This window comes from Strigops habroptila, chromosome 4, assembly GCF_004027225.2.
Source record: "Strigops habroptila isolate Jane chromosome 4, bStrHab1.2.pri, whole genome shotgun sequence".
NCBI classification, from domain to species: Eukaryota; Metazoa; Chordata; class Aves; order Psittaciformes; family Psittacidae; genus Strigops; species Strigops habroptila.
This window is the reverse complement of record NC_046358.1, coordinates 28,964,164-28,985,669: the sequence shown is the minus strand read 5'-3', so window position 1 is coordinate 28,985,669 and position 21,506 is coordinate 28,964,164. Positions and strand designations below refer to the sequence as shown.

General features: G+C 36.4%; 1 protein-coding gene across 6 annotated transcripts in view; it reads left to right on the top strand.

Moving 5' to 3' along the window:
* DGLUCY (D-glutamate cyclase) overlaps positions 1 to 21,506 on the top strand; it is a 46,869-nt gene that overhangs the window by 9,143 nt on the left and 16,220 nt on the right. For 3 of the 6 annotated variants that reach the window (XM_032919893.1, XM_030483216.1, XM_030483215.1), the window contains 6 exons: positions 8,695 to 8,770; positions 11,639 to 11,750; positions 14,991 to 15,144; positions 15,844 to 16,042; positions 17,701 to 17,851; positions 19,138 to 19,260. In XM_032919893.1, the coding sequence (XP_032775784.1) occupies positions 11,648 to 11,750; positions 14,991 to 15,144; positions 15,844 to 16,042; positions 17,701 to 17,851; positions 19,138 to 19,260 (730 nt within the window). In that variant the 5' untranslated portion in view covers positions 8,695 to 8,770; positions 11,639 to 11,647. Of the gene's footprint in view, positions 1 to 7,761; positions 7,781 to 8,694; positions 8,771 to 10,680; positions 10,721 to 11,638; positions 11,751 to 14,990; positions 15,145 to 15,843; positions 16,043 to 17,700; positions 17,852 to 19,137; positions 19,261 to 21,506 lie in introns of those variants that run through there. The other 3 variants (XM_030483217.1, XM_030483214.1, XM_030483218.1) reach the window with 3 other exon arrangements.

Here is a 21,506-nt window from a genome sequence, read left to right as displayed (position 1 = left end):
TGTCCATCAAAAATAAATGTCTATCACAAGCAAAATGGGCCATCTATAAGCATGGTGTCCTCTCTATTCCTGTTCATTTTTAAGACATTTGAGATATGTGACTTCTGCAGAGCTCATGAACCCAAGGACACTGAAAGTAGAGGCATTTCTGTTAATATTCCTAGCTATTTTTAATATACATAGATTATATTCAAACAGTGCCCACTTAATACACTGGTTTGCATATTTTCTTTTATATACTTAGTAACCATGGAAAAGTCACATGCAAATCATTCTATTCTTTGAACTATAAGATATTCATTTTGGACTGTCTTTTATTCTGTTACATTTATGCAGTCTTGAAATAGCTCTCTTCAATGGAGAACAGTTTGCTTTATGTGCTCAACCATGGAATTAATGCATTTATGTTATATATAAATATACGTAATCACACTTTTTTTTTTTTTTTTTTTTGCCTCGAGTTTGAAACCAAGTACTGATCACAAGAGTTTCCTTCTTCAAAGGGAGTGGAAAATATTGTGTAATATTTTCCAAACTGAAGCTGGGTCTACTCAGAATGCTCAGGTTTAAAACTTTTCAGTAAATAGAAAAAAAAAGAAAACAACAAACCACCAGACAAAAAACCCCAAACATGTTTATCGTTTGATCAGGAGGACACAGATTTGCTGGTTTTTATATAGAGTTTCATGTTCTTTTATATGCCTTCTGGTAAACTGTATTTTGGATGTCAAGTGAGAAAGTCTCACTTCTTTCCAGTCTTATATCTTCATGCTCCAGTGAACTTGCATTATTTCTGACAATTTTCCCATGGACATGATGATTGCATACCTCATACATCTGCAGTTTGAAGTACTTAATAGATTCAAAATTAGCCTTGTATACCAAATTTCTATGTCAAAGGTGGTTACTTTACAAAGACAAGTATTATGAGAATAGAGATTTCTATTATGAAAATCTATCAGTAGAGAATGCTAATGATGGTCATTAGCTACCATCATCTTTTCAAATATTTTAGTAGTAGTAACTATTTGTTTTTAATGGCAGTTGTCTTCTGCTTGATCAGTCTGTCTGGAAATCACAGCAAGTTCTAGTAACTGATGACTGTTCATCTTCTTTTTAGCTGATTAAAATCCTCTCTCTCCTTTCTGTAGCGAGAAACACCTTCAGCCTATATTCAAATTGTAATGTTCTTCCATCTTTGCTTATAAAAATACTCCTTGATAGGTATGATATAGCAATATACCATACAATATACCCTGCTCTGTATGATTTTTTGTTTGTTTGGGTTTACTTCCAAGTAGCTGAGCAATTATCCATTTTATAGATTCATCTTTTTCTATCCAGAAATTCTGATCCTAAATACTCAGAATTTCAAAATCCTAGGTGGTCCCAAAAATGTGTCTTCTTACTGATTATATTAAAAGAGAAGCTACATAAATAGGCCTGTGTTTGAACCAAAGTCACTACTTTCTTTCCCTCACAATCCAAACCCCACACATCGACTAATCTTTCTGAGACAAAACCCATGGGTTATCATAGCTCAGTTTTCGCAAATGGGAATGCTCTATTTTGATTGTACATGTAGACTTAGAGCTCATAATGCAAGCTGCTGAGTGCTTTTAATTTGTCTTGTCTTTTTCCACTGCATATACTGTAGTCTGACCTTTCTTTGGGAGAAGATACTGCCGGTAATTGCTAATTAATTGTATTTAGAACGCTCTTCTAAGATGCTTGTCTCAAAAGGATATAAATTTATGGAATTAGGATTAAAGGAATGTCTGTGTTTGTAGATTGCATTCCAATATAAAGATAGTTTAGTTGCTTTTAAACATATTAGTTTTGGAACCAGAATTTTGTTAAAACAATCCATACAAAATTCTTGGCTTTTGTCTAGATAGACTGTTCCCCAAGTAAATAAATTTAGGAAATAGCTACTGGAATCCATATGATATGCTGCAAACTGCAGTGATATGGGATAAAGTCCACTTAACTATCAGTTTTTACATTAACCTCCACAAACAAAGAAATCACCCTTAGCTCCGAAGTTCCTTAACCACAGGTCATGAAGTGCTGGAAGGATATACCAGCTAAGTTTTGTCAATGTTTGCTCTGAATTTAGGTGTGAATTTAGGTATGCATCTTCCTTAGGTGTGCATTATTGACCACTATCAAAGTCAGGATACTGGTCTTGATGTAGCTGTAATCCTATTTTCTGGAGCATACTGCTGTAATAATATTTTGAATTATTTTTACTTTATTCATGTATTAACCCATACCATAAAACTCCTAAGGCTCTATGATGTAATGGAAATTAAAAATCCATTTCAGAAAAGGAGGAAAATTCAGCCAGATTAAAACCTAATGCTCAAACAAGCCAAGAGTATTTTCCTGTTTTAAAACAAAATAAAACAAAACTTAGCACACTACCTATACTAAGGATATAAGTGAAAAAAAATCCAAGAACAAAAATGGTTATTCAAAACTTAATGTCTTAAAGCCCCTCCTAAAGAGGTGGAATACAGAATGTTAAGGTATATTACTGCAATTATGCATGTAGCATGTGTATAGAAAACAGAAAAAAAAAGGATCAATAGTTGCTAAACAGCCAAAAAAAAAAAAAAAAAAAAAAAAAAAAAAAAAAAAAAAGCTAAGACTTATTCCCAAACTGTATGGTTCATCGATACTAATTATAACTTATCAAGGCTGTTATCTTGTTCCATACATGTGTTTGAAAAAAACATGTTTATTGCTTACGTGCATTGCTTATATATTTTTCTGTCTTTAACTTTTCTGTCACATCTTTCTTTACTGTATACTATACACTTGATCTGTATATAGTATATGGCTTGTATGCAAACACTTATGCAGATGAAGTACAATACAGCAAATGTTTAAGCACTTTATCTGTCCTTGAACTCAATAGGACTACTTATCTACTTATCCCTGTTACTCATATTCATAGAAGTACTATAAGTTTGAGTCCTTAAACTGTAAGCTCTGAGGCAAGGTTTTGTGCATATTACCTCAACCATATCTGGGGACAAAACCCTAAAAAAATAAACAGAAAAGCACAATAGCTTAAAGTTTGTTCTGTTGCTTCTATACAAAATACAGGCTCAAATCTGTATTAAAATGGAATTTTGGAAGTACAGCACACACACACCAATCTCTGTAGCTTATTTCTATTTTAAAAATATAAAACGTGATATAAAATGTGATATAAAATGTGTAAGACACTTTTAGCCCTTACCTTCTTATTGTTTGGAAAATCAAAATGATGACATTCACATCTCTCTCAAGTCAGTTACCTGATGCTGCAGCACTATGAGTCATCTCTTTAACACCGAGCTGCTTTTTCAAAAAATATATTTTAATGCTGATAAAAGGTACGAGGGTGATAGGCCTACAGGTCCTACTCTGTTTACCCACTGAAGATAGAGAAAAGGAATAAAAGATCAGGATTAATTCTATGAGCCAGAAAGGTGAAGTGTGTATCTTTTTCAACATTTTGAGTTTGCTGAAACTGCACATGAAGGTAGCACTTTGAAATACTCAGACTGTCTGCTATAACTGGATTGAACACAGTAGTGTATTGTAGAAGCCACTGAACAGCTAACAGTATGACAGCATTTAGTCATCTGATACCCGATCTAGACTGTAAACAGAAACATGTATGAGAAGTTCTTTACATGACCTGTGTCAAGACTCAAGCCTAGCAGAGCTCCTAAACTTCTCCCTTGCACTTGCTGCACAGCCATGGTGCTGCTGCCACCAGTGGTTACGCTGTGAGGAAACCATGACAGACTGACAGTATCAGAACCATCCACATGCTGTGGTTCTGGGCAACCTGATCTAGTTGAAGATGTCCCTGCTCATTGCAGGAAGGTTGGGGTAGATGACCTTTGAAGGTCCCTTCCAACTCAAACCATTCCATGAAACTATCATCTACACTTACTCCTGTAAGTTACAGTGAGGTATTCTTGCAGAGCCTGCCACTGATTCACTTGGTTCTCCAAATAGCACTGCTTAAGCCAGTTCCATCAGGGAAATGATACTCAGTCCTTTTGAGCTGTTCACAGTACTTCTTAGTCTAAGAGCCGAAGGAAGCAGCGGAACAATGAAAGTCAGTATCTCCATCACAGATATTTGTGGAGGCAAAGATGTTTGTTCCTGGTAGTGTTTGGAGAGGTAAAATTCACTGGAAGTTCCCCAGACACAGCCTACTCATGCACACACATTTCAAGGACAGTATCTTTGTGTAAATGCATGGGCTGCATTTGCTTGCAATTGCAGAATTGGTTGGTGAGGAGCAATGGATGTAGTGACTTAGTGCCTGCTTGCAGATGCGAATGTGAAAGAAATGGCATAATCCTGGGGGAGCCTGAATGACCTGACAGCAGGGGCATGGCAGGGGCATGGCACATTTTTTTTCAGGAGCGTGGTACTATATTTGTGGTGTGTAGGGAGCAGAACATCACCCGCCTGCTTACCTCCAGATGGAATTCCTTGGGAGAAGTGGCCACACTGTCAGCCCTATGACTATGCATGATGTGACTGGGTGTAACCTAGGCGGTGACATACTTTCTTATCAAAATAAGCACCTGTGGCTGCTGCCTCTCAAACAAAGCAGTATAAGTCACTGGACTTTGTCCTATGGACTTCCACTTTCATTCTGCATGAATAAGACTGGGAAGAAAAAAAATTCTTACTTTAGGAATTTTTATCCAGCCAGTACTCATCATCTCAGCTCCAAAGTGCATTACTCTGCTAGCTGGCCAGTGCTCCTTCAGGGGGCAGGGGAAAGGCTGGCACTGGTGGCCTGTAGGCAAAGCCCTCCCTGCATCCTTTGGTTGTCTCAGTGCCAGAAGAGGCCAAAATGGAGAACTGGTGGCTGGACCTAGCCCACAGAATTGTGGAGCAATTCTAAAAATCTTCTGTAGCTCAGTGTAGATTGGAAAACTATAAATACCACCCTCATGGGTTTTTTTCAGTTTCTTGAACTTGAATAAGCAGTTGTCATCTTATATGAAAACAACCTCTGGTAGATCATTTGCTGTCCCTCTTACTGTAGCTGGCCAGTATTCTTGTCAGCAGAGTCAAACACATGAGAGTGGCATTTTTAAATCTTGATAAAGGTCCTCATCACCTATTATGTGTAGACCATATCTTGCCAAAGGTGCATGTAAATGAGGTGGCTGTTCTAATGCTTGTTGATCATGTGTTTTTTAAGATGATGGAGCAGGGTATGCAGGTATTACAAGGGGTTGGAAGGGTGCGTGAAGTTCTGAGGCCTCATTCTTTGCAGGATGAAAAAGCCTTAAGAACTGAGATCTTGCATAAATTGTTCCCATGCAAGGGCAGGGCCCTGGTGTGAACTGTTCTCTAGTCTTTGCCCACATTTCTCCACCTGAGAAAAAATGTATTTTGTCCCAGAGCAGATGCTGAGTTTAAAATAATACAAATGCAGTGGTGGAAGTTCAGGGAGCCCATGCAAGACATGTTGCACTAACACACAACCCTGTCTGAAATGTCTGCTTTAGAACTGGTAATTGCTTTCTGTTATTCGTTCTGAATATACTGGGAGAAACTAAACATTTTATGTCTTTTTTGCATGTAAACAAGATTGCATCAAAGATACATTGATTCTATCATCAGTTTCTCATCCTGACACAATCTGCAGGATCTCGAGCATAGGCTAGCTGCTTTAAGCAGCAGAGAGAACACTAATAGAAACTAATTTAAATTTCTATTTGCAGCACTCATCTAAAAGCGCACAAACTTCAAAGGCAAATACACTGTATTTCAAACGTAAAGTTAAATCTTAATTCACTGGATGAGCCGCTGTCTGAAAACACACAAAGCACTTCCTTTTTGGAATGATACACAAAGGACTTCTGTGCTTTGAAATGATTCATAGCAGATGGGGAGAGAAAGAATCATTAATTGATTCTTCAAATAAAACATCACATGTATAACTGAAAGACCTGGTTGGAAAAGCAAAGTTTATGCTTTTCATGGAAGTTTCTTGGCAGAATTTCAAATCAGCTTGATGATTAAACAGCAGGACATTTTAAACCATGTTTACGTTAACAAACCTCTGTAACCATATTCATACTAGGGCAAGGCATAGTACACAAAGGGTTTGTTAGATTATAATTAGTTTAGATTAGTTTCCATTATGTATCAGTAAAGGCAGCCCGTGGGCTGGCTCATGTTTCAAGTTACCCTGCTGCTCCTGTTAGCGCAGCAGTAGCTTTGGGTAAATGACAGTATCTGAAAAAATATGCCCAGTAGTGTCAGGTAGTGACCCCTGCACTTTTTTGGCCAATGAACCTGTGCATGCCACCACCCATTCTCATTATCAAACTTTAAACTGAAATAGGACAAAAGTGACATAAACAATGCAAGACTGTATTTCGTAAGAGTCTTTTGGCTCCTTGCAAGCAAGTCTCTAAGATTACTCTTTGAAAAGTCGCAGCATTAAACCAGATTCTTATTAGTGTATCAGTACCACTGGAGAAACAGACCTACAATCTGCGACACCAGAAACTGGTATTAGCTACTTTGCAGCCTTCAAACTGACTTCTTTGTTACTCTTATCACGAATACTTTTTACAGGCTGTTTATTCTCAGATGATATATTTTTAATACCACAGAAATATGTGGTTTATTTTTATTGCATGATTTTAGTTGATGTGTAAAGGTGAAGCAGTCACCCTGAAATTTCTGAAGGGTGTTTTAATCCTTTTGTGTTGTTATATAATTTTTTGATTCACTTTTATCTGGTGTGGTTTAGCATTATGGACACACCCACTGCATCTCAAAGTATAATCTTTCTGACACTTAAATGACATTTTTCCATTTCTTGGGTAATGAATAATTTACAACGTGGGCCTGTAAAAAAATCTATGTTCAGATTTAAATATCTATGAAATTTACAGATTCACTTTTTCATTTTGAAAACCCTAAGGTAATACAAAATGTATTGCACTTCCTTCTTTTTGTCTAAAGAGATTATGCTCTGGAGATTGTAAAAATGCTTTATAAACTATAGCTCAATCAACAATTTAATGTAAAGATACACAACTTTCAAGGCTAATTGGTGGTTCCACTGTCAAACTTTGAGGAAATTATTAGAAAAACTATGCTTAATCCAAGCATACCTGTAATATTAAAAAGGAATATATCTCTCTATCTACATATGCAGATATTGAGGTTCAGAAGAGTCTGCATCTTACAAGATAGGAAACTGCATTTATTGTGTTTTATAATTTATTGTGTTTTATGATGTCTTGGGTTCAGCTGTAAAAGTTATTTTTCTCCTTCTTAGTAGCTGGTGAAGTGCCTTCATCCCTCCTAGCCCAGCTACTAGGAAGGAGAAAAATAACTTTTACAGCTGAACCCAGGACAGATTTCTAAAGTTAGATTATTTTGTCTCAGACAGAGAACAGGAAAAGCTCATTTAAGATTGAAAACTGAGACAGTTCAAGGTACAATTGAGAGGTACAACAAGTATATAAATGAAAAAGAGCTAGTGAGAGGAGAGAAGGCATCCAAACTCCCACATTGCCAGAGGATGCAGTCAGACAAAGCAAGGAAGCAAGTCCTACAAAGGCATGTCCAGCTTGGAGTTATGGAGGCCTGAGCTCAGGGAGGAAAAAGACAGAGACAGATGCATACTGTAGGCAAAAGAAAGAGGGAGGAAACAAGAAATAGCTTGGGACATACGAAGAATAGGGTGGTGCAAAGAGGCTATGTCCATCATCAAGTTGTCTGAAAGGTAAGGCAACCTCCTTAGTAAATCTTGCTGGAACTGCATTTTTCTTGCTTCCTGTTGGATTGCATTTGGCAAAGGTGGCTGATATTGATCGCTTCTTCCAAGCATTACTGTTGAATCTTCAGTTCTTACCTCAATACACAGTAGCTAACTTTGTTACCAGACAAGGCTTAAAGGTAGAAACTCCTGAATCTCTAAGTGATATGACAGGCAAGGCATGCCTTTTGAGAGCAGCAGGACTTTTAACAGGATAAACTCTCAACATGCCTTTTTCCTAGCATGAGTTGTGAGGAACAGAGCATATTCTTTACAATCAGTTACAAAGATGAGGCTTAGAACCAGTTCCATTCCAAGCACCTCAGCAACGATCAGCACCTCATTGCACACAGTCACCCATATTCAGTTAGTGTGCCAAGAACAGCGTGTAGAAATGGTTAATAACTTATAGCTTCACATGGTAACAACTGATCACGATTTTGGAATAAAAAAATATTCACCCTCCAAATCCATCCTTCCCAAAAATTGCTGTTGTCTAGGTAATGCAGTATTTTGCAGATCAGCTGTGCCAAATTAATCAGGTAGTGTGTATCCGCTTAACTCTACTGGAGTGATGCTACACATACATACTAAATGAAGATGTCACCTAACATTACTTATTAAAACCAGGCCCAAGATCTGTTTAGAACTTTTACCAAAGCTGGGACATATCTGTACTTCCTGACTGCCACTTTGATGCAGTTTTTCCTGAAAATATATATATATACCTTTCTACTATTGTCATTTCAATACAATATTGTTTCTGACAAACTGATTCATTGTTCTGATATGACACATGCCATACCACCAACGCTGTCTGATCACCCAGCTCCTTACATTATTTTTACAGATCATTCTTGTGCATTATCTTCTCTTTCCAGCTTTGAAGATTCATTATCTTTGTGAAGATCTGGAAGCGCGGCTCAGGATGTGGTAGTCCTCGCAAATCAATACTGAGTAAGTGCCATCTTAGTGTGTCAGACAGCAAGATATTTTAATATTTATTAATTTAATTTCAGTATGTAAAACTCAAGTTACACATGAAATACATTGAATCTTCATGTAAACCTCTAAAAAGAAAAGTGTTTATTGTGCTTCTAATGTGGAACCAAATGTTTAAGAAAAGGTTCTGTGAGAGTGATCTTAACACTTCAGTGCTGTGAAGCTTTACAATATTGGTTGTTGGTATTGTAAGTCAAGGAGTATGATGTGATCAACATGACTTAGAACAAGGGTTCTTTCAGCTTGAAGTATGAGGTTTGTCATTATGCAGATAGTATATGACCTGATTTTCAAAACTGGTTACCCAGGACTGTATCTAGTCTCCTTCAGAGGTTCATTCCATTAAAGACAACCCAGACTAGAAAGCCAGACCTTAAGGTCCCTTAGTAAGGGACACTACATAGCATGCCCTCAGGCATGACAGCTATCTCATAAGCTCTGTCAGCATCTTCTCCTTATCTCACTTATCCTGCATCCTGTCTTTATCTGCATCATGATCCAACATACCCCCATGAGGTAACTGATACCTACTGTTCTCTGAAACTATCTCAGAATAAAATGAAAGGAATTGAAAAAGCTCTGCCAGGTGGTGGATCCTGATAACTGATGAACAGCTATACCAGACTGTTTAGTTAGAGTGCTGCTTGAGGGCCCCATGAAGCCAGTCTGGACACTTCATTATGCATCCTGATGGGACAAAGTGAAAAAGACACTAAGATCTTAGTTATCTTAGTGCTTCTCCCTCGTCATGGAATGATGGCTCCAACAATTTTCTAGGAGTTTCTAGAGATGGTTGGGGAATCCAAACTGACTCTCCCTAGCTCAGGGAAATAACATACTGCATAGAAACTAGCCATTCCCGAGGAAGTCAAATAGCAAGAGCTACAGTTTTACTATAAACATTTACCAGTTTTTATCATCTATCCAAATTTAGCAACTAATAAGAAAAAACAGCAGCAGGATCTATCACTGATATCATATAGCAAATACAGAGGTCTAAAGTTAGAATGTTAATCTTACCGGATTTTCCCTATAGTTTAGTAAAATCACCACAGGAACTTCAGTAATAGCAAATGGTCATAAGGTGAGTTTTCTTTCTCATCTGAAAGAGATAAATCAGCCTGCTTGCATACAGAGTTAATGTTTAAATTATTCACTTCTTAACCAGTCACCAACAATGTATGTTGCTTTGCAGCTAGGGTGTAGATTCACAAATAGGAACTACAAGCCCAAGTGTTTCTGTAAGGTACTTACAACCAACATTTTGGTATTACCAATATTCACAGTCCTGTAGCTTTGTATCTTTAAAGTGTGTGTTTGGAATTGTGTGTGATTTTATAATGCAGATTTTTTTTTTGTGCCACATATAGAGTGATAATGTAAAAGCAGAAAAAATGAGAAGAGTTAGAAAGTAGTAAGTTAGGGTTCAGAAAAAAAATCCGGACTGATTTATTTTGGTTGACAATGTTGTATCAAGATTTCAGAATTAGGAATAAATACAAAACTTACTCTACATTTCAGTGCACCAAACTTAACCTCTCAGAATTCTGCAGGCTTTGGAATTATTTTGGACAACCTATGATGAGAGTATAATTTCAGTCAAAACGTATCACTGCTATTACTTGAAATTAAGGAATGAATTGCTCAGAGGTATAAATTTTCACAATAAATTGTTTCAATTGTATTCTGCTCCACTGTCAGAGTGAAACTGTACTATCACAGTTATAGTACAAAGTCTGTGGACCTTTAACAGAAAAGTTAATTTTTGCTAGAAGGTTGTAACTTCTCATTGTATATTAATTTACTGGCAGCTTGTAAAAAAAGCAGCACAGCTTCTATTGTATTTATTACTTCTTATGAACGACATCAAGAATGGCTTCTTCTGAATTAAAGGAAAACTGGGAGGTTGGTAATTTGATTACTTGGAGGATAAGTTCAGTTTCTTAACTTTAAAGTAACTAAGATTAAAATCATAAGCAGCCAAGTTATTATTTTACCCTGAGCTATCTTTTACTTTTTCCTTATAGTGATGTAATAAACTCTTTTTAGTTTACTAAACTAATACCTAGTTATTAGGTAGTTGAGGTCGAGGGAAAATCTTTGTGTGAACTTTGACCAGATTGCAGAAAAAAGGTATCTTTAATCTCCAAAAGATGTAAAGATTCAGATATTGATTGTAATTAGGGTACTTATCTCTGTTCCTAATCCAGATTGTATGACAAGTGACTTGAACATCTATATGTCTGGTTTCCCAGTGGAAGATTAGCCAAGAGAGTATTCACTTTTACATAATTAGTATTTGAAAAGTATAATATATGTGGAACGTATTAAAATGACATTTTCTGAGTATAGTTCTCTCTTTAATGCAAGGGTGCATTGCTAATTATATGAAAGTATTTTGAACAGGGAAGTAATATTGCAGATTATAGTTTGGTAGGCTAATCCATTTGTGCTTCTGCAATTTTAAGTTTACAGTGAATTTTGGAAAAGTGAATACTCTAGGAAATGAGTATTTTTCAGGAAGGAAATAAATCTATTTCTTACGTTACAGGCCAGCAAAATTTTGCATTTTGTCCCAAATGTTACATCACTCTGGCTAATTTATTGAAAAATTCAGTTTGCATTTAGTCATAAAATGTCAGCAAAATAACCTTTTGACTTTGATCTGCCTTTTGGACTATAACTTAGAATTTCCTAGTGATAAGACCTTTTGTGGAGCCCAAGGAGGAAATGTAAGCTAAGTTCTCTAGCAAATCAGAATTTAAAATGTCAAAAAAATAAATGTGCCTTGTGTTTAAATTTATAATTATCTTTCCTGTTAAGGCTGAAGAGATGTTTTTGACAGGCGGCTTGAAATCTCTCCTTCCGCATGCACTAAGACAAATAATTCGATGCAACAGACTGAGTATTAGTAATACTTCTGGAATGGCAGAAGGTAAGTAAACCTAACAGCTCTAAGTGCAAAAGTAGCTCAATTTTAGATTGAAAGTTTTGTGTCTTCATTTTTGTTTGTAAAAGAATATAGGAATACCAAAAGCACTGAAGTAAAACAGAAGAAGATGTTAAGTTGACTTCTATTCTTAAGTCACCTGGGTGTTTCTGAAATCACACTGTAAGCGCCTGACACTGTGTTCTTAAATCATAAAGCTACGTCAGAGAAAATATATCCTCCTACCTGTGTAAAGTACATGGACTTTGTTTTCAATGTTTGCAGTGCATCATCCCTCAGCAACCAGTTATGTTATTGAGAAATTATGGCTGCAGAAAATATTTGAAAAATCATTAACCCACTCTGGCTTTTCTTGTTTATGTTATTAGCACATTTTTAGGATGACATATTATGTTCTTCACAGAGACCTTGCTTTACTCAGTGTATCGGATAGACTTTGGGGAAGAATTAGAGACCTATAGTTACAGAACTGTTTTTCTGCTTCAGTTGTTGAAGCTTGAAATTTCTAACTCAGCAAGACTGGGAATTAAAGCGGGGAGGGAAAAATGGTTTTATACTCAGACAAGTGAATGCATTGTGGAAAATTGATATCTTTCTTGCCTCTCATAGCGAAACTTTTACAGAAGCAGAGAAGTTTCTGTCATGTTCTGATTAACTTTACAATATAACTGAACTAAAAGCACTGTAGCAAGTAGCTAGTCAACAAAGCGGTGTGTAGTAGCATTAGTATAATGTAAGAACATTAAGGATGATTTTATAGAATCATAGTGACTCTTGAAATTATGGATTTCTTTTCTATCACTACGCAAGTTGAAGAATACTATTGGAAAACGTGTTATAATGTTTATAATTATATATATGTAATGTCATGTATAGTAACATCTGCATTTTGCCCCAACTGTGTTAAGTGCATTTATTGCTGCAATTGTTTTAACATTTGAAAAAGGTATTGTTTACATACAAAACAAATTCAGACTTCCTGCCATGAGCACACAGTTCCATTATGCAAAGACTGAAAAAACTAGGGTAATTGGAATTTCTTAGAATCCTTAAAATTGTCTTAGGTTGCTAGGTGATATACAAGTAAAATGATTATTTTTTACTGCTCTCATTGTCACTCACCAAAGAAATTAAAAGCTCTTTCTAAACATCTCCAAACTGGGACATGAATGTGTTGAATTAATGCTTGGGTTGATCAGCATGTCCAGCTTCACTAATATTGCTTGTGAATATATTCATAATGACAGATATATAATGCAAGCGTATACCAAAGGGGAAGGGAAAAATACCTTTTCATCTCTAAAAAAGTAAGGATAGCTATCAGAAAGAGCAATAAAGTTGTTAAAGAGTTATAACAAAGTTTCCCAAGTTTATAGAATACCTGAAAGTTATCTGCAGATTCAGTCTATCATCTGTGACTAGTAATTTAAATTCAGTGTTGTCCAAGTTGAATGCACTGACTAAATCCATAATTTTAAGAATTCATTAATATCACCAGCAAAGTAGAAAGTGCGTATGAATTTCACATGGATGGCAAGGAATGAAGTTGAGGGTTAACTGAATGTAGTATTTTATTCAGTGGTAAATTTAGTATGTTTAATAAAAAAAAAAAGTGTTTCTGCATTTAGCAAGAAACTGTTTCTGTAGTTAGTAACTTTTGATAGTAATAAAATGAATTTTTGTGCCGACTGCTCCCAAGAGAGCAGTTTGTGGGCACATTCAGTATGCAAATACATGCTTACCTCAGCCTTTGCTTTGCATTTTTCCATCAGGAATATAAATTTATCTTTTGATTTCTTCGTTAGCTTTGGTCAAGAGTAAGATTTGGCTGGTTTTCTAAAGCCTTTTAAGGCAGATCATTGATTTCAACTAAATGATTGCCTCTTGGATGGAAGACTACTGCAATATTGAAGAGAAATTAGAACTTCTATGCAGCCTTTTACTGGCCTGTCTGATATCAGGCATGGTAATAACTTGTCAAGACAGAATCAACACAGGAGTTAGGGATTGTTAATTGGTGTTAGGGATTGTTAATTAACCCTAATACACCACAGAGTTGTTGTACTCCAAATTTCCTCTCTGTATTTGAACAGCTAGTACTTACATGGCATTTGTATTAACTACTACTATGAAGAAAATACATTTTTGCTAAATGAATGTGAGCTTTCTTCAGTGATACCTCATGCAAAGTGTTAATGTCTTTAGAAGATATCACACGGTAGTAGTCAACGACCTTGTAGACCAAAGCTGATTCTAAGTAAAGAAAGTGTAGCAGTTCAGTTCAATTTAGGTTTTTTAACTAGAAATAATGGAAATGATTGATATTCAGTGAGACAGGCAAGAGTTTATTCCTGAGCTGTAATTATGTCTGTTAAATTGCAGCCCATGATTTCATAGCCAGCAAACTCCAAAGAATGGGCTACATAGCATCATAGACCTCATAGCAGCGTTCTAAACCTCATAGCAGCCTTCCAGCATCTCAAGGGGGCCTACAAGGATGTCAGATAGGAGGGACTATTCATCAGTGACTGTAGTGATTGGACAAGAGGTAATGAGTTCAAACTTAAACAGGAGAGATTTAGGTTGGATATAAGGAAGAAGTCATTTCCTTTGAGAGTGTTGAGGCTCTGGAATAGGTTGCCCAAAGAAGTGGTGAATGCTCCACCCCTGGCAATGTTCAAGGCCAGGCTGAACAGGGCCTTGAGCAGCCTGGTCTAGTGTGATACATCCCTGCCATGGCAGGGCGGTTAGAACTGGATGATCTTAAGGTCCTTTCCAAACCTAACTATTGTATGATTTTACAAAGATACCAGGAGTTTGCTGTTGGATTGGCTGTAGTTAGAAAAAAAAAAAAAAAAGATGAAAGTGTGGCATGCAATAGCCTTTCTTTGGCTCTATGCTAACATTTGCAAAGTAAAGCATTTCCCCATAGAATACTAATTTCTCAGGTTAGGTAATAAATTATGTTTATATATAAATTAATAAAAACATTTATTAAAGTAATTATGCCATCTTCATATTCTAGTACAATTTCAAGTATAGAGTAAATCTAGCTTTGATTTTAAAAACATTTCAGAAAGTTGTTTAATGTAATTACAGAATTTTGAATCAAAAATTTCAGGTATTTTTTATAGGTCATCTAAAGAAATCTATACAAAAAAGTTACTGTTTCACAAACAAAAAGCTGAATTAATAGTCAGTCATTCCTACCTTCCACAATTTCAGGTTACAAACAGGCCAATGTTGTGATTTTGCACAAGTCCCTGGCTGATGACTTTGAGAAGTTTTGCCATGCAAATGAGGGACCTCTACCGCTACTGTACAGAAGTAAACCGGGTGATTGGAAATGTCCTTCCCTGAGTAGTGATTCCGATATCAGGTAACTACAGAACAACTCTGCTTGCCAAACTTCTGCAGTGAATTCTAGTGGTGATTAGGAGGGTTTCAGGGAACAGCCTGCTTACAGCGTTGTACATTTTGAACAAGTTTCTTGGCGTTATACCTTTGAATGAAAACTATGCATGAGTATAATAGCAAGATTGTTTTGTTCTTGAGAAACAGGTTATGATAACTGTCAGTATTACAACTATTTCTCTAATGCAAAAGTGAAATTTTGTGCAATTTCTAAACATTTTTCAGTCTGACCCATCAGAATGAAATACTAGGGGTTTACCTTTGATATATTTAGTAGTAATGCAGGCATGGTGACTGCAATGTTATTTGTAGTCTCTGAAATTTGAAAGATGTGCTCTTAAGTACAGTAGTAAACACTAACAGCAAGACTTAAAACAGCTCCTTAATTTTTGAAGCCCTGAAAAAAGATACATATAAAGGACATTCACCTATAAAACCCAAAAAATATCAAACTGTAACATGTTTCATTTACTGGTGTGGTGTTGTGCAGAATAAGGTGTTCTGAGTTTATTTCATGTGTTTGTTTCACCGTTACTCAGAAAGAAAAGAAATGGATAAGGTAGGCTGTATCTTGTGGTTTGATACTGGGTTAATATCAATTCAAACAATTCACCCTGTTTTCAAAAAAATATGATGAAGCTATGATAACTTCTTGTTTCATTAGAACTGACTGCCTACAGTACAGAATACATGAGCATGGAGCCTGTACTGGGTCACTGAAAAGCCTCAAGGAGTATTCTGAACAACTTAAGAACATGGTGACCTTTTATTTAGGCTGCAGCTTCTCTTTTGAAAAAGCACTCCAAGATGCTGGCATTCCTGTAAGAAATGTTGAGCAAAAATGTAATGTAAGCATGTATAAGGTAAGTATATACAGACATACATAGTCTTTCTTGTGACTTTGTCTTTATTTGTCCATATTCGCATTATGTGCATATTCCTCTTGCCCAAAATCAGAACTTTTTTCCTACCTGCATAGTAATATTAGTTATGTGCTAGTGCTGAGTGCTTCAAAATACAGGGTAAAATATGCCCAGCTTCAGTTCAGTGCTTTTCTCAGCTTCCTGCAAGGGCAGTCTGCTTTCTTATTCATTTATGGTGACAAAGATTTTCCCTGTGTGCTGTGGCAGCCATTTCATTTGGATTCTGTTCTGGTTTGCCTTCTCTGTTTCAACTGATGGCCCGTGTGCTATTCTGACCATGCCATTACTCATGGCCTCCTCTCCATACCAGCTCCAGCTTGCAATAGGAATATTCCTTTTATAACCCATGGCAGTAGCAGTTTCTTCTGCAGGTATGACACCCACGTTTCAGATTTTTCTTGGACAGTAGAGCCTTTAAACTGCCTATTTGCTATATACTGAGACCTCTGGGACAGAAGATGTTCCCAAAGACTGAAGGTATCTTCCATAGCACTGAAAATTATAACTGTGCTCAGAAAGTTTATAGTGCAAATTTTAATGTCAGCAGAAGTCCTAGAATAATTCTGGCTCCAGTAGGTAGGCTCTTTAATATTAAAACCACTTAAGTACACACCTGCATGTCTTTTTCATTTAGTTCAGATGCTTTTCTATTAGACAGAGGTTATGGGTAATAGTGTTAGTTTCACAATCTTTTTGCTGTACTCCTGGTGAACATGAAGGCACAAATCTTTTTCATACATGAGTTCTACTAAGCTTAAAGAAAAAAGTACAACTATGTATATGCTTGTAACATTTCAGAATTAGGAAAATTTTATAGTTTGTAGCGCATCAATACTGTGAAGAATTGTACAATGTGTTTCTTCAGTGAAAAGTAAGATTTTTATCATAAATATTGTTTGTGAACATTTTCTATACAACTCGAGCTGTCTACATATCTTGTTTATGTTCAAATGCAGCTGAGATAGCTGACATTTTGATCTGCAAAGCTGGACTGCTTTATTTCTGAATAGGAAGGGTGCTTTGGCATCGCAGCCAGTGAGCATGATGAATTCCACAGAACATTTCTAGACGCACAAAAGATTTTGTACCTGTGGAACTGGCATGCTGCTTCTGTAGACGTGGGTACTACCAGCAGCAGAAGTTCCAGTGTTACAGAGCAGTGTAGCTCCCTGGATTCAAATATAGAGAGTAGATTCAGACCAAGTAGATTTGTTGCTGTGTGATACTTCTTATTAGCTTTTTCCCTTTCTTTATAGAGAGCACACCATTGTTTTCTGACTATTCATAATATACTGAGCTAACCACACTATATGCTGCAAGTACCAAGCAAGGCATAATGTAGAAAATTTTAGTGATCTATATGAAGAAGCTTATATAAAGGATGGAATGTTTCACTTCCACACTGCTGGATCTTAAAAATAAAAATTTAAAAAGGATACTAAGAATTTTTCCTTTTTTTCTTTTTAAGGGATTTAAAATGAAAGCTAGTATGTGGCCTTTCTAAGCTCAAGCACAAAGTTTCAGACTTATTACTTCTAATACTTTAAAAGTATTATTCAATATTCCTGCTAACACCTTGGATTCTTTTAATATACCAGACAGCTGTGCCTTGCTACTGTGTTTCTGCTTTTTGCTGCAACTTAGTAGTCACAATGAGACCTATTCCTGAGAGCAAGTTGGAAGCAGCTGTACTAGCAACATCTGAATTAAAAGAAGCCCATGGAGCACCAATTCACATGGGTGATCCTGGTCAGAGCATTTTATTCTTCACTCTACATGCCCTTTACTGTGTATAAAAATGAAGGGGGGAACCATGGGAAGTGGTAGGACTGAAATACCTGCACCAGTGAATTTATTATATTTTAATCTTTTCTAATGGTCAAAACCCTACGGGGGGAGGGAGGGAAGCGGGAGAAAAGAAAAGAAAAGGGGGGGGGTGGAGGAAGAAAAAAAGAAAAAAGTAAGTTTTGAATGAGCTGATTTCTTGGCTGAAAGCTGGCTGCCTGATGTAGATAAACTAAGTTATATGGCAGGGGTGGTTTCGGTAAAAAAGTGTAATCACATTTTCCAAAATGTATGCAGTTTCATTTAGATGTGAATACTTTCTTGCTGTCAAAGATTCCAGTGACAGGATAGCAATGATTGACAGCATGGGGAGAAGTATGTGTGGATACATTTTGTGTCTTAGTGGATGACTGTGAAAGTAAATACTGCATTAATTTTTTAAATACTGTAATAGAGTACCTTGAACGCAACACTCAAGATAGAGTAAATAAAAATATGACAAGAATTGATTTTTTTAAAAACCGGCTCAAACAAGTGTAGACCTTTTCTTTGCAAGGGAAAACAGAAAAAAAAAAAAAAAATATATATATATATATATAAAAATCAGGAGACTGTTTGAAAAAGAACAAAACCAAACACCTGTAAGATGAAGACAATTCTAGACAAGACAGTGGTATATTAAAGCATATGAAGAATTTAAAACCACAGGAAGATAGCAAGTGCTTAGAGTGATCCAGAATATTACAAGTGGGTGTTAGAATAAAGCAAAAGACAATTTAGTAAAAGCTGGGTAAGAGTGAGATGTAGTTATCTAACCCAGAGAAGTAAAGAACAGTTGCTTATTTCTCTAGCTAAAGCATGTAAGAAGCTAAAGCAGTAGAAAATGTATTCTAAGAAGAACCAGTTTTGCATTGCAGTCATTTATTCTTGTTTGCCAGTGTTATGAATATAGTTCTTCTGTTGATAGAGAAGATTTATAATCTCTTGGAAACTCAGTATACATGTCTAGCTTGTATTTTGTTGCAGAGATAAAGTGTATACATTTTTACTGTTGTCATCAAGTACAAAAAGGGAAAACAAGTCAGCTCAGGTTCTGGGGACACTCAAAGGCCAAATCTGCCACTTCAGTGGGACTTGCCACTGTTGCAATCCTAGCTCAGTGTCACTGAATAATGTTTGGGGTCCACCCCACTGTCTTTTCAGTATTACTGCTTAATTAGAATCATGATTTCATTTTTTATCAATTCCAGGTCTGTTGGGAATACAAGATCTTTCCAAACCAGACTATGGAGATCCAGTTCACCTTCACCCTGGTGATATTCCAGTGTTTTGGGCCTGTGGAGTAACAGGAGTAGAAGCAGTCATCAACTGCAGTATGTGATATGTTTAGAGACTCTTTTTAAATTACCCTGTAATCTCTTTCTCTTTTCTGAATGAGTTGGCTGGTTAGCAGGCTTGGTTTTAGGGTGAGCTACTCCCCTTCCCTCCTCCCCCCAATAAAAAACAACTTTGGCAGGACTATTTTCCATTGCAAAATACAGGTCTACCTTAAAGGAAGTTCTTACTGGAATTTCAGCACTTTGTTTCAGTACTTTAAAGGCAGAAATCTAAAGCTCCGGCAGCATCAAAACATCTTTTTTAAGCATTATTAAAAACTAGAAGTACAAAAGCTTTAATTTTTAAGCTTCTTCCTTTTAAAATATTTTGTATTACATTGCAGTAAAACAATAATAAAGGGAAAAAGAAAAAAAAAATGCAGCCAGAAATCTTTCCAAAATGTTGTCAAGAGCTAGCAAATCAATTGACCTGGAAACGAGTTCATAATTGTCTCATGAAGAATTTTGAGCTTTTCAGTTTTGTTCTAAAGTGTAGTAAATGTGACACGCTTTATATAACTGAAGCTTTGTCCTCTACACAGAGCTGTCCTGCACTTTATGTCCTGCATTTATAACAGGCATGAGCACAAAGGGCAAGAAAAACAACTAAATCGTAGTGACAGTATTATATACTGCTTTAAATCACTAGCGTGGAATGAAATCTCATATTTTAGTTCTTACTGAAAAACAAGCTTAATAATCATAGGCAGTATAATTGGGAGAGCCTTGGGAGCTCATCTGCTTTGTCCTTCTCTCCTTGCAGGATCTGCTACACGCTTTTGATTCCTTACAGATGCTTATCTGAACCGCTCTCAACACCTGCTGTAAATATGTTCAGCACTAGGAGCAGAAATTTCTTTCTCTTTCTTACATACTATCACTTTTCTTCAGCCCCAAATCCAAGCTGAAAATCATGCTCTTTCCTGTGTTCTCCAGCAGTTCTATTAGTCTTCCTCATGTATCTTTTTTTGCAGTGAAAGGAGAGAAAAAAATTGCCAACTTCTCTATGATCTCTTGTCTGAGACAGGTGTCTATCTCACCTTTGCCTGGAACTTTTGTTTATTTCTCCATTTTCTGTATTAAAACCACTTGTCATTAACACGTTCCAAGAACTTCTGGGACAGTCGGTATCTTGCTGTGCTCCTTTCTCAGCTAGCTAGTTAAAATTCTGGCCTATCACCAATACCCATACTGTAGATGAATCTGCTAGCTTCTCACAAAAAATATTGTCTACCCACATGGTTTGGTGAGGTATATTAAACCTCAACAACCATGTTCCCCCACCGCTGCTTTTAAATTAGTAGGCATAGACTCCCAAGCGATCTAGCACAAACCAAGCACATATGTACTTATTAAAGAAGTATTTCCTCCCTTTTCACCATCCTAACAAAGTAAGCTTTTACTTAAGTATATCAGTTGTGATTTACCCAACAACATACCAATTTTGCCAAATCAAGTATAAATTAGATTGAGACTTCTGGAATTAGTAAGCGAATTAGACAGCAAATATTTTCAGCCTGGAGAGCTTCTATGTTGTCAGGTCCAAATAAGCTTATCTTTCACCAGGGTTTTAGATGCTACTCTTATTCCATTTGCTAAGGCTTACTGGTCACCTTTTGCCATTATTCCTTACCAGGTTATAGGTCTCCTAGCTAGGTCGGCAAGACACTGTGCAGAGATGCTAGCCCCCATTTTCTTAATCTGGTAAAAGAACTACTCCTAGCCAGCAGGCGATAGTTGGCATATCACTATTACAAGGATATTTAAAGGTACAAGAGAAACACCATAGCCTCCAGCAGCACTCTAGAACCTAGAAGAACTAATTTACTCTTACAGAAACAGTATCACCAACACACTGTGCAAACTTAAATATTAACTTGTTCTTTTATCAGTGCACTAGTTTCTTTATGCATGTCCTTTTATCAGTGCGCTAGTTTCTTTATGCATGTTAAACCCAATTTTCAGATTTGCCAATCCCTGACACACTTCCTTAGAGGGTACCAGTGTTCAGTTCCTAAGTTGCCTCAAATTTATACCAAAGAGAATATTATAGAAAAACCTTACTTCAACTACCCACATGAACTTTTTAAAAACGAAAACATTTTCAGATGTATATGCATACATTTCTTTCACAGATTGCATAAATTACTGCTGTGTAACTTAAAATATCACCTGTTCTTATGATATAAATGTCATCAGGCAGTGACTCTTACGTCGTTAAGTAGCTTTTCGCAATTCCATCA